The sequence below is a fragment of the Scatophagus argus genome, chromosome 22 (genome assembly GCF_020382885.2).
Source record: "Scatophagus argus isolate fScaArg1 chromosome 22, fScaArg1.pri, whole genome shotgun sequence".
NCBI lineage: Eukaryota > Metazoa > Chordata > Actinopteri > Scatophagidae > Scatophagus > Scatophagus argus.
Genome location: NC_058514.1, coordinates 4,788,426 through 4,806,254, shown reverse-complemented (window position 1 = coordinate 4,806,254; position 17,829 = coordinate 4,788,426). Strand labels below are relative to the sequence as shown.

General features: G+C 41.0%; 1 protein-coding gene across 5 annotated transcripts in view; it reads right to left on the bottom strand.

Annotated features, from left to right (window-relative positions):
* The window catches only part of LOC124053565 (transmembrane and coiled-coil domain protein 3-like), a 40,052-nt gene that overhangs the window by 16,988 nt on the left and 5,235 nt on the right, over positions 1-17,829 (bottom strand). The window contains exon 1 of one of the 5 annotated variants that reach the window (XM_046378835.1): positions 6,602-6,944. The exons of the other annotated variants lie outside the window; for them this stretch is intronic. Coding sequence (XP_046234791.1) covers positions 6,602-6,604 — 3 coding nt within the window. The 5' untranslated portion in view covers positions 6,605-6,944. Of the gene's footprint in view, positions 1-6,601; positions 6,945-17,829 lie in introns of those variants that run through there. 5 annotated transcript variants of the gene reach the window in all.

Sequence of the window (17,829 nt, the reverse complement as noted above, 5' to 3'; positions counted from 1 at the left end):
AGCTTCAAAAGAGAGAGATGAGAATAAAAGTGTCCTCTGCAGCGTCACTGCTCACTGGGCTGATGAGGACGCAGCCGTCGACTACTCCTCTCGGCGCTCACACCGAACGCCAACTTGAACGAGTCATTGTGGCGCTGTGCAAATCGGTGAGATCCGTTAAGGTTTGTTGCCAGCTTGAAATATTCTTCTTAAAGGAAGGAAACAAAAACTAAACAGGAAACAAGAGCAGATCACTACTGAATAAAGCTACGACCAAATTCCACCCTGTAAACCAACTGTGCACAGTACATACTGTACTCATCTTTGCATTATATCATCCTGAGGAGAACACAAGTCTCAGCACCACATTTTATGACAATCCATCAAACGCAGTGAACCAAAGTGGTGGACCAGCCATCAACAGAAAGTCCAATATCGCCTTCCCTGGAGCAATGCTGCAGGCAAGGCTATAAAGGGTTGATGTGACCTAAAACAGATGGCATCTGACCAGTAATATCACATGCTAGTGTTACTGTTTAGTGTGGCTACACAGGCAGCTCACCCACATCATCAGTGGCAAAATGTACCTATGACACGTAAGAAAATGACAGTCTGGTTTAAAATGGTTTCTTTGTTATTTTATTTGCGGTTTTTCTCTTCAGAAAAAGGACAAACAGCCAGATTCCCACTGAATTTGGTTTGGGAATGAAAACATTAAAGAAGTCAGATAAAATACTGCTTCATTCCTGTCAAGCGATCAACACCCCTTGATATTCTCAATTCCTTGTTATTTCGGAAATTCAGGATAACTGAGACACACACTCATACACTGTATTCAGGAGGCAAATATAGCAGAGGAAAGAGTTCAGCTACATTCAACACCTCTGCGGAGAGACACTCCAGTTTTGGATGCCTGATTCATAACACAGCACTGCTCTGCACTTAAAACACACACACACTGACGTACATATTCGAGCTGGGTACACCGAAATGTTGGCATGAGACCAAGCCAGAGCTCTCGTGGTAGTAACTCTGAAGCGTGTCCACGCAGTCTGAATGACCCTGCTTTTCTCTGTCAATACACAACTACATGCAAACACTCTCCCTGCATTACATAACAATGATTGGCAGGTGTGTGTGTGTGTGTGTGTGTGTGTGTTTGTGGCACATTGGATTCATAGTAAGGCGAAAACAATGTATTGATTAAGCAACTGCTGTTGGGGCTTTGGCCTGCTGGTGTGACTAATTAATAAGAACAAAATATTAATTAATAATCCAAAAAAACACAGGGATCAATTTTCAGCAAATCTGAATGTTTTAAAAGCTGGAATCTGCAAATAATTGTCTTTTTGACTTAATGAATGACTGCAAAGATTTATCAGCCACCAAAATTGTAGAACCGATTTATCGTCTATTTGTTTCAGCTTCAAGTGTGACAGCACTCTGCTGAAGACCAACCAAACGTTCCACAGTTTCAGAGCTGCATATTCCCACATTAATGTGTCAATTTATTCATTTCTGACTAATTATAGCAGGTTGGGATGATTATGCAAAGGGTGTAACGTTGAGTTGTAGCTGCTCGAAAATAAAACACCAGAAGAGGTGAACCGAAATAAGGCAGCCAGCTCAACACATCTGCTTTACAGAGTGTAATAATTGGCAATGAATCAGCTTTATGATATGACTAGAGGGGAAGAAAAGCTGTGTGTGTGTGTGTGAGCCTGACACAGGATCTCTTTGATGGGCAGAGTATTTGTGTGTTGGTTAATCCACACTGTGTTACTCACACGCCTGGCATCAGTGCTGGTGTGTGTCTGTTCACTGCCAGCTTAGCCCACTCAATCCCTAATCCAGAAGCAGCTGAGAGAAAGACACAGAGAGCGGCAGAGAGAAAAACCTGAGCACCTACATGCGAAATGTCTCAATAATTTACATTTCACAGATCATCTCTCTCACGCTCGCAGCCTCCCTCATTATAATAAGTTCATGCGTCGTTTATTCCAGGATGCCACACAAGATTCCACCGGTTTCCCCGACAACAGACGCGACTGAGTAGATCGCACCTCCATGTAATAAGCAGCGAGGCGAGTGGAAGGCGAGGACCATCAGTCACATCCCATTCAGCAACATTCACTCCTCTGGTTTTGTTCTCTCTCAATGGGCAGACAATGGTCACGGCTTAGCTCGCCACCGTGATTCTGGGTGCTCAGGGGGGGGGCTTTGTGTGTGTGTGTGTGTGTGTGTGTGTAAAAACGGGTTTCCTGTATCCTCCAGAAACAGGACCAAACAACAAGTCCTGACCTGTTGAGTGTAATTAAATGTTGTGTTGTTAAGGGCAGTAACTATTAACAGCCGTTCTACTGACCCGCCCTGTTTTCTGTCCATCTGTTATCTCCCGTTCACCTGAAGAACATTGTGACATAGTCTTAAAATGAGCTAACGAGAGAGTACAAAAGGATCATTTTCATTATTAATTAATCTGCTGCTTATTCCACAGTGACTTACAGCGCTGGAATAAAAAGAAGCAACAACACAACCGCCTAATGTGTGAATTCACTGGACTTTTGCTCCTGGCTGGTAGCATGTGAAGGATTACGGAGAGACTAAATATAATGGTGACAAGTCGAGCCTGTTCCTTTGTTTTGGGTTTGTTGTGACAGCCGGCAGTTATGGAGCTGCAACTAGCCGTTGTTGTCACAGCCGATCTCTTCCTTCTCGTCATTCTTTTTCCGATTAATCCTAAAATCGTAGTCGAGAAAATACCACAAAAATAAAACAAAAACATTCTCCCAGAACCAAGGGTGGCTTCTTTATGCATTTCTTTGTATAATGTTTTATTAAATTAAATATTTTCAGGTTCTGAGCTACTGGTTGGAGGAAGCACAATTTTTGAAAATTTTGAGCTAATGGATATTTTTTTTTACAATTTTCTAAGCCAAACAATAACTCAACAAAGATTTGACAGCTTAATTGATAAGGGATATAATCATTACTTGTAAATCGCTATATCGATCAATTCCTGCCCTCAAGTGATCGTTTCATCCCTAACTGCCAGACATACTGTATACAGTTACTGAATTCAGAATAAGTAACCAAACTGGAAGGAACACTTACAAGTCAGACCTGAACCTCACAGACCGTCCACAGCTTCCAGTTATGTCTGTCATGAGGACTGATCACTGAACACTGAGGTCTGGTGAAGGCTGACTCCCCAGGAAGACTTCCACAAGTGTTTCATGGTGCGTTTCTCAGCCAACACAAATGCCTCAAACAAACCTTTACCTCATTAGACTGGTGGCATACATGTGCTATTTCAGTCATAAACAAACTCCTGCCAAGAAAATGGAATCAGACCTTGCGCAAGGCAGCCTCGTTTTTTATTGAGATGAATGTAAAGAAGACAAACGCACTGTAGCCCAGAGGGAATAGAGTCAGGAGCTCTGAGAAGGAAACGCACCCTCATCCTCTTTCCTTCAAGATCAAACACGCACACACACACTTACACACACACAAGTCCAGGACAAAATCTTCCCCTCTGAGAGTGATATAATCATAGCAAGTGAAAAGCTGCTCAATGCATTCATTATACACCATCACTCTGACACACACACACACACACAGAGTTTAGGCTTATATGAACACACACAAGACCAAGCTGACCTTTAAGAACCATCCATATTGATATTTCAATAAACCAAGTCAACTACAGTCCTTCTACCTGCCTGAACAGATCAATTTCTGCGCTGATATCAGTCGCCTTCCCTTTTCACCACAGCAGAGCTAAACTCCGCAGGTCTCCTGTATCTGTATGATAGGAGAAACAGATCCATTAACACACATACTGTATGACAAGACTCTGCAGCTGCAGATGTGGGTCCTTCAGAAGACCACAACCCTCTGACCCGAAGAGATGCCGAGGAAATACCAAATGTTTTAGAGTGCATTGTGTGGAGGGACACACTTTCCTCCCTGCTGTTTAATATTTTGGCCTGCGACCATGAAAACGTTTAACATTAGCATTAGGAGTGAGCCAGGCCTACTCATTAAACAACGCACTCTACCAGTCCGAACAGACAATACTTAGCCATGGATATTGTATTTGAAAAGGGGGGAGTCATATCGAATTCATCAAACACATCTTGCCATGGAAGTAAATGAATCCATCCAACCAGACTACGAAACACATGTTTGAAAAAGCTCCTGTTAGTGAGCCCTACAGAGTTAGTACTGCGTCTGAGGTTTTGTTTGGGAACATTTATGGACTGTTCTTACTTTTGCAGCACTGAGAACAGAAATAAATACAATAACACCTTAAAAAATTAACAAAACAAACTAGATCTGCAACAATATTGATCAACTGATTATCAGGCATACGTGCAAAACATTCCCTAGTCCAAGCTTCTAAGATGTGGTGCTTTCTTTCAACATATATGATAAACAGAACAGCTTGAAGTTTTGGTGGACTGCATGAACACAATAAGCAACTTGAATACATATGGCTGGTTGGAAACTAAAACATTTTATTTTTCATTATTCTCTGACATTTTCATAGGCAAAACTATTACCCAGATTTGATTATATTAGATGATTAGTAGGAGCCTTGCTAGCATCAACAAGTTTAAATGTTCTGTTTCAATTTGAAACCAACTGAGCACCATTGGTTACCAGGATGTAATGAAATTCAGCCAGTAAGGACTAAGAGAGGAAGGCTCCAGTTAGAACTGTTTCTGCAGGCTTTAGTCAATAAATCCTATTCTCTCTACACCCTCTGCCACCTCCCTTACAGACACCAGACTTACAACTACTGTCTGGACAATATGCTAGAGGAAAATGACTAATGCTATATTCCTCCACATCCACAACAACCACCACTGAGGTGCCCTTGGGCAAGGCTCTTCATCTTGCACCAACAGAGCTGCTTAGCAGTAAAATATCTTTGCACCGGTCAGCTCCCAGGTGTGAATGTGAAGCTTCACTGGAAAAGATGCTCGGTCGACACTCCCATAAGTATCCCCCCGAGTGTTTTCAAATAAAGGTTAACAACTGTGGACAGGATGGCCTGACTCCAGCCCACAAACAGGTGTATATGTGGGTGTCAGTTGGTAAAAAAAAATGCTGTTCCAGTTCTCCACAGACTGTGGCAGCTGGAGTGACTCTTTCACCAATTATGTTCAAATTAAGTCAAACTGAAGAATAAAGTTGATGATCTTAAAGCAATTTTATGGGACCTTTAAATTGGGGTTCTCTCAGATCCTGTGAAACCCCATCTCCATTTAGACCTCCTCCTCCTCCTCTTTCAGAGGCTGTCATATAACTCTCATCCTAGAAGTATGTTCTGTACAGGGCTGCAGAAAATAGCAGCTCTCTGCATATGAGCCCCTGTAAATGCGTCAGAGAAGAATCTACTTCTCTGTCATAACACAGCGTGTTATTCAACCCCTAGAAAGAACAATGTGGTCATTCAACAAACAACAGGTAGGCACACAACCGGCCAGTGGCCCAACAAGGAGCTCTGTTTTACAACTGGAACTTGAACACAACTTGAGAAAACAGCAACCTCCCCTGGCATGTCGTTATGATATGGCAGGATATGATGACAGAACTATAACTTGACCTGAAATCTATGAAACACCTGCAGACCGACTGGATAAACCTGCTGCACCACTTGACTTTGCTTGTGGGTGCAAATATGTACTTTGGAAACAGTTTATAGGATGTTCAGGTAATAAAAAAGTCAAAATGATAAGAGGTCACCTGAGCACAGTGTCAAATACATTATACATACAATAAAAAACAAATAGCAAATATAATACATTACAATACATTAATGCAATTTAACATGCTGACAGGTCAGCAAATAAACTGTAACAAGCTCAGTTCCTCTCCACCAAACTCAATTACAAAATCTGCAAATTTAATGTTGCCTCACATATGAGTGCAGACGCAAACCTACAGTCGTACAACATGATAAAAGAGCTTTTAGAGCGGGCTGATACTTCTCCATACCACTCACCAGACCAATCTGATGAAACATGACCGTAGGAATGAGAAGATTTGAAAAGACCAAAACTAAACATGGAAAATTTAAGCGGAAAGGCAACTTGGAGTGTCTGATCTGTGATGAAATGCAAAAAGGTTATTAAAAATTCATGAGGAGTATTTAAATATCCGTGATATAGCTGTAACCCACACCTTCACAGTAACAAAGAATAATCTAACAAATTAAATGAGGTGAGACATGTTTGTCTTCACAGAAGAAAACAAAACGTGTCCGGACTAGTCGGCACACAGCGTTATTATGACCGATGTTTGCGGTTGCACACAACGCTGCTTGAATTAAAAATGATCCACTTCATTCTCCACTTAATTCTCTAATGACAGAAACTGGATGATTAACTAATCTTAAAAACGTGCACACATCCGAAGAACTTGTCAACTCTTGGTATGTTTTTTAAACTGGACGCCGACGTGGCCAGATACGACCTAACGTAAAGGTAACGTAAGGAATGCCTCAATATGGAGAAGCAGCAATAAATCGGTCATGTTTGTCTCTTTGGATCGTGTTACTGGCGTCAGTAAGCCGAGGTTAGCTAACTTCGTGATAGTAAAAACTGATATTTACCATGTTAGCCCCGATGGTGTGAGTATATCCCTACTTCTGATAAACTTTTCTCCACAGCAGCACAGCAAGCTCCGAACATAATTTCGGGACTCAAACTGGATCTCCTGTTTTCCCGTCCTCAAGTGCGAGGTTGAGCGTTGACACCGTCGGTGCAACACATGCCATCACGGCTCCCGCTTGCTGCCACCGCCGCCACGGCCGCTGGAAACTGCCCTACAGCGGCTACGTTGTCTCCTACCAGCCCGCCGCGATAATCCTCCCGAACCAGGAGAGCCAGGAAAGCGCAATGTGTGATTACGCCCCGCCCACCGCGTTACAAAGAGGGAGGGGCCGCGGAAGATATCGAATACACCCACATGAATTAATTCATAACCACAGAAAGCAGACCTCTAAGGTCCACCAAATTAAAGCAACTGTTTTACTCAAATACACGATTAATTTCTGCACATGTAATCAGGCAGACATCAAGATAAATTGTCACAGGTGGAAAAAGTATTTAGATAAGATTTAAACTTCATTTTAAAAGTTGTGTGTTTTTTTTAACAAATGAAAGTCCTGCATCCTGCATCATGACATATTTTTGTGAATTTTAATGTCTGTAGCTAGTTCAGATTAAACTGATTTCATCAACTATGAATTATACTGTTACTGTTGATTACTGTTTGGCAGTAAAATGTCTATTTACTAAAGTCAAGTAAAGAAAAAAATTAAAAGAATTCCAATATATATATATATGTATATATTTGCACAAAATAAATAAAGCTGTTTCAATGACCCCTGCCTATTTATTTCCATTTTCAAAAAACTTCAAGGTAAGGCCTTGAAGTTTTTCCCTCAGTTTCACAAAGTCTCAAAAGCTTCATGGGCACCCTGTGTAAGTTAAGGCATCAGGTGGTTGTTTGTTAAAAATGATAATCAGCTCCTGCTATTTATTCACCCCCAATAATCCTCATCTGTCTTGCCCTGTCATTTGCTGGAAAGCTTTTTAATCAGCCTGTGTTTACAGCTGACTAAAACATATTCACCTTGAAAATTAGAAACAGATAGCTGAAATAGATAGACATGTCACCAGCCATATCTCAAGTGAAAGGATGGATGAATTACCCCACAAAGGTCTGGGGAATGAGTCATGAATCATTTAAAAGGCACAGCAGGTTTACTGTGGCCCGACTGATAAAGAAACCAATTAGTATGGTTCGTGGCCCCGTCATGTGATCCGGGTCTGCCAACAGTTTACCGTCCAAGCCCACATTAAGCATTCATCCTCATAATATAAGCCCAACCTTCGATCTGCCATCTCAGAAAACACTGACATGCTCACACAGGGTTTTATCTGTCTTTACTTTCGTGTCATTCTTTACCCCCCACCTCCAAAAGGCACACATCGACCCGAAGTCCACATTATGAGGACCGTAGTGAGTCAGCCACCTGTTAATAATTGTGACAAGTGTGCGTGCTGACAGGTTGGACACTCTGATGCCGGGTGATTCAGCCTGCAGGGCAGAGAGAACAGCACCCGACACAGAGGCTGCCTGCAGGGCAATAGCTCAGTTATTGAAATCTGAATCTGATCCAGGCTGATTCAATCATATCACTTCCATGAGCGCGTGTGTGCATGTTTAGAGAGATCATTGCATTGCTCTGGGATAGATCCCCAACAAATATTTCTGCTAAGATCAATCCTAATAACCTAATGCGCTTCCAGTCCATTTCCCCCTGGTATTGATTTATAATATCCGCATTTGTGCGTGTGTGAAAGAGAGATGGGAGACAGCAAGTTAAATGTGACATTTAATTAGGTTCAGATTTGTACTTTAGCATTGATCTTTTTTCGGAGAGGACACTGGCTGTGAGCTCACCGAAAACAGCTTATGTAAATGTCATTAAGAGCAGATCTCTAATGGGTACTGCAGCACTGCAAAGTACTTGCAAGGCTGTAAAATAGCAACAAAACAGCGTTTTAAGACTCTCTCAGCCTGCCTGGATTCAATACAAGAAGGTCAAAAATGTCAGAATTTGTATTTTATTTATAGAATTTGTAGGTTATGTAAAACGTGTGCGTCAAGGACTGAAGCATTTGTGAGCATATATAAATTTCACTCTGTTAATCACAAGATGCCATTGTTCCTTTTTCCCCCACCAGTGATGTTTGTGTTCTTTAGGGGCTTCCTGCAACACTTCCTGTCTCCATCTCAGCCATGACATCAGTCTGACCTTCGCAGCACCAGAGACTTCCGGACAACTGATCCTGGTCGGGCGTATTGAGGTGGGGGATTGTTTAGGTGAGGATGAGGATCAGAACGTCCCGGTGAGGCTCTGGAATGTTTGAGGGAGTTTGGAACATCATGGAGGGATTCTGGAATGTTTAGGTGAGGCAACCAAGGGTATCAGGATTTTCTGGTCGGATTCTGAAATGTTTAGGTCACAAGGGTCAGAAGTTTCTGGGGGATCGTTAAGGGTAAAGGGGTCTGGAGCCTCATTACAGAAAAAAAAAATCCTTTCTGTATGTCCCATTTTAAGTTTCAAAGAAATCCCGACTTGATTCTTCAGTCGACACACTGTGTTTGGAATGTACACAATACAAGCTAACAGGCTAACTGTTCGCTTCTCCAGTAGTTTAAGTATTTCAGTGCGCATGTTTTTTCCCATCTTCATCGTTACTGGCATACAGACCTAACAACAGTGGTAGATGATCCTGTAATAACTAACTTCCTATCCTCATATAACGATTCCTAAATGCAGTAAGGAAACATGGTCGTGTAATACCAAAAATCCTAAATGTCATCCTAATCTGAGTTAAGATAGGATTCCAGGCTTTCTCTAATGAGGTCCCTGAGCTTTCTGGAGGGTTTCTGGAATTTAAAAGGGGGATCAGATGATCCTGCTCTCAGGGTTCTTAAGCGAGCTACATGTAATGTTAAAGTTCAGCGTTCAGTGATGCCAGTGAAACTGATGTAAGTGCAAATATTAGTTCCCACATCTCACTGACAGTAAAAATTACTTCACCCAATATGTGAGGGAAAGAAAGTGAGGGATGAGGGAGTGCAAAAAGTGAGACATGAAACTCACAGATACTTGACAAACAGCAATCTTAATCTGGCGCGGTTATTGCTGTGTCTCTGAGTCAGGCAGGAAGGGAAGCTTGCCAGGGCATACGGTGTGTTCAGGCGTCTCTCCCTCTGTGAGAAGAAACCTCATTTTGCCTCCTCATTTCATTTGTTCCTTCTAAGAGAGCACTGCTACTCAGACAAAGCTGGAAAGACAGAAAGGACTCAGACTGTCAAAAATTAGATCAACTTGAGAGCAGGTCATGTTTAATTAATTGGGCACGCATTTTTATCCATCCTCAAAGAGAGGGGGTGTACATGTGCGACTGCTATGGCAAGTGAATGATCACATTCACTCCAGAAAAACAAGGCCATTACGTGGAAAGAACTACAATATTTCTTTTAATGTCTCACGCCTTTTGTCGAACGGATATCACTGTTGCAGAGTGGCTCGAATGTGCTTATAATTTTGCATTCGGTGACTGCTATTGTCAGTTGGGAATACATGTAGTGTCTACATCCAGATGAGCACAGAGGCAAAAAGCTGCGACTCACTGCTGTGTGCATCTGTTGATATCCTTCATCCCCAGTGCCATGCATGGGAAAAAAGATGGAATTTACATCAGCTCAGTCAGAATCAATTGAACAGGGAGCCGCTTGCATGTACACATGCACCTCCTTTGGGCTCAGTAATTGGTGCAGTCAAGTTTTGGTATATTTGTGGATTACATAACCCGTCCTCAGAAGCCCCGTCCAACTGGCACCCCCTCTTCATCACTGTGTGCTTGTGTGTTACCTCAAATCACACTCTCTCCTTATTAAAACTGTCAACCTCCTGATCACTTTTTTTTTTTTTTATGCTTTAGTGCCAGCAATTACATTTTCTTTCACGGCATGTCTCCTTGTCAAATGATAATTTCTCCGCCTGTCTCTTTCACCTCCTGGCTTTTATCTCTCCCAGAATCTTTCCTTTCTTTCTTTCACTTATTGCTCTACCTTTATTATGTATCAGTTCGTATTCAGCGAGTCCTTCATACGCTGCAGCCTTGCTTCAATCAAACAGAGCTCATGATGTGTGTCACTCAGTTTCATGGTGAAAAACTAAAAAAATATGTAATCCTTCTGGATCTCGCTAACAAAAAGGATGGATTTGTCAGCGAAGCTAGTTTCAACTATATATATATATATATGTTCTTTCCACATTGTGCTACCAATGCTGATAAGCCCCATTAGGCTCAGTAGAGGACGTAATGATCCTTACTCCCACACAAACACAAACATGTTGTGACAGAGAGGGGACAGAGGCGAGAGAGGGAGGTTGCTGCTGCTCTGGCTACCGTTCAACAATGGGGACAATGACTAATCAGTCAGAGCATCCACATATACCACCAGGCAGAATTAATCAGCAGAAAAGAAGCAGTATGACATGGTATTATCAAACACACTCCAGCGGGAGGGTCAGCATGGTACCAAGTCCAAAAGAGTCCAAAACTGAGTTGCACCTGATATTAGTAAATGCATTGCTAAGTTAATGAAGTCCTTCTAAAGAAACACCTTGTTAGTGTCAAAACAGTGATTTAATAAATCAGTTGTACCATTACAATGTAAACCTGCAAACTTTTTTGGCCACTTGGGGGCAAACACAACCTGTAAACACAACAGTGGAATTATTATCTCCTTTAAAGTTCATACAGCAAACTAATAGTTTTAGCTTATTTATACATAGACTGATTAAGGAGAAACATTAACATTTATTTGTCATGTGTTTGGCATTCTGATGAAGTCTAAGTCTAATAGTCCCCTTACTTTTAGCACAGTCTTTGGTCTCTACCAGCTCCCCAAACACACACGTGGCCCTGAATATTACACTTATTTTTTGGGTTTTTAATACATATTTTTGTCATAGCTGGACTGAACTTATGAAGAGTTGGTGCTACTGTCCCCAGAGCTGCTTTAATTCTATTTCTACCTTTAAGTTATTGCTTTGTCTCCCCTCTTCGCTACCTCTACCTCAAAAGCATCTCTCTCTCTTTCAACTGAATTAAAAGAAAAAGCTTCACTCCTGCGCTGCCTCTTTCTCCTCCTCGCACCCCTCATGATCTTTTCTTTTCTTTTATAATAGACTTTCTTTAGGGAAGACTAAGGTTTCCTGCTTTCCAGCTGTGTCTTTTGTCCCACCCTGGAAGGGGGAACTAAATCATCGGGGCACTTGAATAGGCATACTGGGGATGGAAAAGGGCTGACAATTGTTAAGGGACTATGGCGGTAAATTTAAGCTGACTGGAATTGAAGCTCTGCAGCAGAGAGATGCAGTGCTGTCAAAGTCAATCACACGGTCACAATTTCACAAACCTGATGCAGTTTCATTGTATAAAACAGTTATGTAAATGGCACAGATGATACTATTAATGACAGAAATACAGTGAGGCCTGTGACTGGTAATGAAACAGATGGTCTTCCAAAAAGGCAGAACAGAGTGGGGGTTTCTAGCCCAGAAGTGAAAGGACCCAGGTTATAAATTTGCCAAGTTTTCCCTTCCCGTAAAAACTGCTGCAAAACTGCAACTGCATAATAAGAGAAAATCACCCAGTTTCAGGGAGGAGTGGTTCATAGCTACAGTGATGGATGCATCAACTATTACTAGACAGGGTCACTGAGGTCATTTGGCTTCTGGCTTTTGGCTTTAGCAACCTGGAGGAAGTTCACATCCTACAATTAAAATATACACACAGTGGACATATTTTACAGGCTGAGGGTGGAGTTTTTTAGTCTCAGTATTCTTCATAAAGAATTACGGGTTTGGATCTAAATCTGTGCCAATACTCCACTACTATCCCCACACCTTTAGGCCGTTTTCTTTTCATATAACAAACTATATAAAAATGTTCATAGCAAAATGACTCCTGTGACACTTGCACGTTTCCTTTTTGTGGCGGACTGAACCTCTCACTTCTATATATGCTTCTCATTTCCATTTATTAAATTTATCTTTCTTGTAATCGTGTCTCTTCCTGTAGCCCTGTTATGATATGGAGGACTTCTTGCTGCCATAAAAGCATTTTGCAAATAGCACAATAAAACTGTTCATTGCAACAGTTTTAAAAGCAAACCTTGCCTAAATAAAAGTTTAAAGTTAGTGTTGTAATGTACTGAGCTCTGATACCCGATAAACGATCCTGAATTAAAGTCTTTGCAGAGACAGTTCTAAAATAGCACTGAATAAATAAAATAAGAAAAATCTAATTAATTCTTGACAAATGGAGGGCTGAGAGGTTCCTGACCGATGGCCCTGGTTGGATCTCCATCTCCGCTGTCATACAAGGTAGCCGCTTTATTACACAGTGATTTGTTTGTGTCTTGTAAAGCAAAATTAGTTTTTGCCATTGGAGCTGCACATTCTGCTTCATCTGGAAACAGCTTGTGACTGTTTCCCAGGCACTTCGTTACTGATGCATGAGTAGCATTGTTTGCATTTCCGACCACATTTGCCTTTGCCTGACACCTTAACACCAGTGATAATACCATCTCATATCTCATATCTCACATCTCTCATTTCCCTGCGGACTGTGAGCCATTGCAGTTGAAGCACAATTACTAAATATGGCATTGTTTATACATGCACCTAAAACAGAAACAGAAAATTCAAAAGCATGCAGGTGCACTGACATAAAGAGGGAAAAACAATTCTTTAAAAAGGTGCTCACACACTAAGCTGATGATGCCAACCTTGTTTTTTAACACAAGTGTAACATGATGTCTTCATCAGACACGTGTGACTGAAAAGGTTGAATTCCTCACAGGATTCTGCACAGCTGAGGATACGTGTGTGTTTTTGGAGCTCGACTCACACGAGGAACTAAACATCAGGATGTATTGCCCTCTGCCTCCCGTGAGTCCTGCAACTTTATGGGACCACAGCACCTCCAAATCACTTATGTAAATATAATCATGTGCATTTACAGTGAAATCAATATAAAAGAAAAACATCAGAATCTCACACAATAAAACTATACAATTTGACAGAACTGCAACAATTAATAATAAATCAATTAATAGTTTCAGTCATTCATCATTCTTAAGTTTTAGCTTCTCAGATGGGAACATTTACTGCGTTTCTGTGTTTTTTGCTTGAAAAGTCAGTAATAAAATGCCAACAAAATATCAGATGTCTTATTAAATACGTGATCATCTTATCACATGTGGGCTATACATGGAAACAGACTGCTGAAACGTAGCCTGGCTTAAGATTGTTAATTTCACACTGATGCCTGTTGCATATTTTGCCTTTGTCTGCAGCCTCCGCACTGTGAATGTGAGCTGCTCTGACTATCAGAATGTGTGAATGCTTTCATAAAAGGACAGCAGCGCGGCCGACCTCTCTGAGCGAACACGGGCACCAGAGGCCATTTGAAATAAATATCTAAGGGGTCACACCTTCAAAGCGTGTGGAGGAAGGGGTGGGGAAGCAGCCGCGCTTTCATGTGTCATCTCACCATACGCCCACGTCATTACCCACCCTGCACCACCAGTTTATGACATTTCAGCCCCTTTGTCTTCCACTGAGTGGTTTCAATTCTCTTTAGAGAATTAATTTGTCCCTAGAGTAAATGACAGCTGCTGTGATATGTAGGCGTAAAGAGAGAGTCAAAGGAACTGAAAGATACAGAGGTGTGACATTAAAATGGAAGGTCACAGAGAGATAAAGGTCGACAGTTCAACAGACTGACATATGACAGCATCGCCACCAGAAATCTGTCAGGATATCAAATAACTCAACAGACAAAACACATTCACATCACATTCACCTCCAGTGCTGAAGCAAAAAGTCGATTCAGGGATTAGCCAACCGGCAGAAAAATTAAGCTGATTAATCAGATTTATTCATTGACAACAATGTTCATAATCGATTCTACATTTTGGAAGGTGTGCTTATTTGTTTCTTCACCTCTGAGTTGGATAAGAGGACTGATCACTCTTAAACATGAAGCTACAGCCATTATCATAGCTTAGCATGATGGCTGAAAGCAGAGGAAAGCTATGGCTTCATATTTACTGTAAAGACGGGCGATGACAGAGGTGATGATCTCATCTGACTCTCAGCAAAAAAATAAATAATCTTCTCAAAATTACAGAACAATTCTTTAAGTTAATAGCTGCTTTCTTCTATCTTAGTGACTATGTTTACATGCACTCCTGTAACCTTTGAGTCTTATGCTAGTTCAGATGATAAGGTACTCAGTAATGCAGTACAATTCAACAGCATCATAAACGACAGCCTCCATAAATGACTATAAAGTTGATTCCAAACCTCCCTGAAACTGTTTGAAACAAAATTGAACATTACGACCTTAATAAAGATAGGATTTATTGTTGTATCAGAGCAGGGAAAACCAAATAAACTGGCACCTGGTCTGTACATAAAGTCAAGACTGCATGAAATTAAGAACAAAGCAAGAATCTAACATTTCTTTTTTCTGCTGCTTTTCTGCTGACTTTTGAGCAAACAGAAGACAATAATGCTAATAATGATAATAATAAAAACCTCTGTTCACAGTACAGATTCTCTTACCCCCTTAACAGCAGCAAGCTAGAGGCTTCTGACACAGACAAGGTTATATGTTAATGAAGCTGACCACAGCTTCACACACAGGTAGAGTCCACCACATTTATTTCACAGGATACCGAATGTAAAATACATGATGAGCTTATCAAATACAACCTACATGTTAATGCATGGACAAATATTCCAATAACCTACACAAATGATGAATGTCACACCCAGAGTTCTTGAAGGCAGAAGCTGTAAATGTAATGAAATATTCATTACATTTAAAATACTGTTTGAAGTAGTAGTTTTTTAAAAGATCTTAACACGTCTTCCACTACCAAAGGACAAACCTCAACTTTGAAGACATTATTTTGGGAAAATTTTTCCTACCATTGTCTCTTCAAAGGGCACTGACCCAAAGGTTGAAACAATAACTATGAAAAATAACCTGCCTAATAGTGACATGTATTCATTTTTGACATCTCTCAGGAAAACAGATGCTTAGCACTGGAAGGATGACACAGGAGAGGCACAAACTGTGGCTGGCTGTGGGGTGAGATCAGAGGAAATGTCGAGTGTCATGTGAATGCGAAGCCAAATGTTCACCAGTGACAGAATGAGAGTCAGGGGCTGCTTGTGTCATCTCTTGTTGCCATGGTGATAAATTGAGCATCAGAAACACGATGAGAAACTGATGGTGGCCATAGGATAACAGCTTACAGTATATGTGTGTGCGTGCAGAGTTAGAGTCTGCAGTCTGCGGATGTAGAGAAGGTCATTATCATCAGGGAAATTATATGCATGCAGACACAAACACGCAGCGACACGGTCTAATCAGTGTGACGAGTTCGGGGGTGAAGAGGGGGCGTCTGTGGTTGATGAGGCCGTCTTCAAGTTGCGAGGGTCTGCCGTTCGTCTCGGGGGGACATTAGGGACGGAAATTCAGTGCTTATCACAAATACCTGTGGCTTGTTACTGAGGAAACGACGAAATGGAACAATTTTCCCAATTGATTAATTAATTGAAGTCTTCTATAAACCAGTAAACAAGCAGTCTACCTGTTACCCAAAAGTTTCCACAAACAGTTATGAATTTTTTTGAACCAACTGCAACAACGTGTTTACAGACCGGGCAGGATGTACAGATCAGGTAGTGACAAGCACAAAACACAAAGTACAGCTGAGGCTGAAAGGAATGTGAGGTGCAGGTATTTTCTCATAAAGTATTGGACAAATTAGAATTTTGACCTCAGGATGGTGCTAAATTAAAAGATCATAAAAGTTATTACAACTCACCCTGAGACAGGAAATGTGTATAACAAATGTAATGCAAATCCATCCAACAGTTGTTAAGATATTTTCAGTCTGGACCAAAGTAGGAGGCAAACACTGTTATCCCTGGAGCTACACTGCTAACATGGCAATCAATAATGAAAACACTGGCTAAAAATGAAACTAATCGCTCGCAGCCGTACTCTTAACGGATCATTACTGTGATAGGGAAAACAGGCTGAGAGGGACACACAAAAACATGAGCACAAACACATACGCGCACATTTTTCAAAAGTGTTTTTACATGAAACCTCACTCACGCTTAACAGCCTCTTACTTCACTTCAAGGACGCGTAATTTATTCTCAGAAATGATTTAGGTTGTAATGAACACATTATTGCCTCTGGCAGTTCTGGCAAGCAGTTTGCAACCAGCCTTCTCAGAAAGCAACATGATGAGAGTTACTGGGTGCTGAAAATGATGTGTTATGTGTGTGTGCAGCAACAATGGCAAGAGCGTGGGTTTATTTATTTTTGTTGTTCACAGCATCGCCAACACCATGAATGCACTCAGTAAAATGTCTGGAAGCAAAAATGGAAGGTAATTAATGTAGCAAGAAAATATGAGTAATAATGGGACTGGACATGACGAGTGGGGGCAAATAATCAACCAGGAGCAACCATGAAATATTGTTTTCTTTTTTCCATTAACAGATGAGATGCTGACATTTCCCTTGTAATGTGAATGTTCCCATTAAGCCACTATGTCTCAGGTTCTATGTTGTTAAAGCATATTTCCAATTATTAAGATGTGTTTTATTTATTCATTTATTTATTTTTAAATGTCATGCTGCTAATATACGCACAATGACAATGCTAACACGCCAATGTTTAGCTGGTATAATGCTTGCTGCGTTCCTTATGGTAGAATGCTAAATGTTGCTAATCACCACTAAACATAAGTTTAGTCTACTACTAACTGTCTAGATACTTCACATAAAAGAAAAAGCCACAGAGCTATCACGGCTAAGAAGAGAAAATAGAAACAGCCCTCAATGGTCCAATACACCAAGAGATTTTAAAGGAATGGCTGCCACAGTATACACATGGTATATGGAATAATATATATGGTAAAATGTCTGGCTAATGACAAACTTATATCATCATATCCACTTCCACTTCAGTCGTATCTCAAACTAACCCACTGTGGCTTTGAGAACCTGACAAATGTCCTCACATGGACATCATCATTTTTTCCAGGGTGGTTTAAAGTGCACCCAAGGATAAAAGCAAAAGAACACACATTAAGTGAGCTGTATCAGCAAGAGAATTGTGTTGTTGACACGGTAGACTTTGTTGTCCT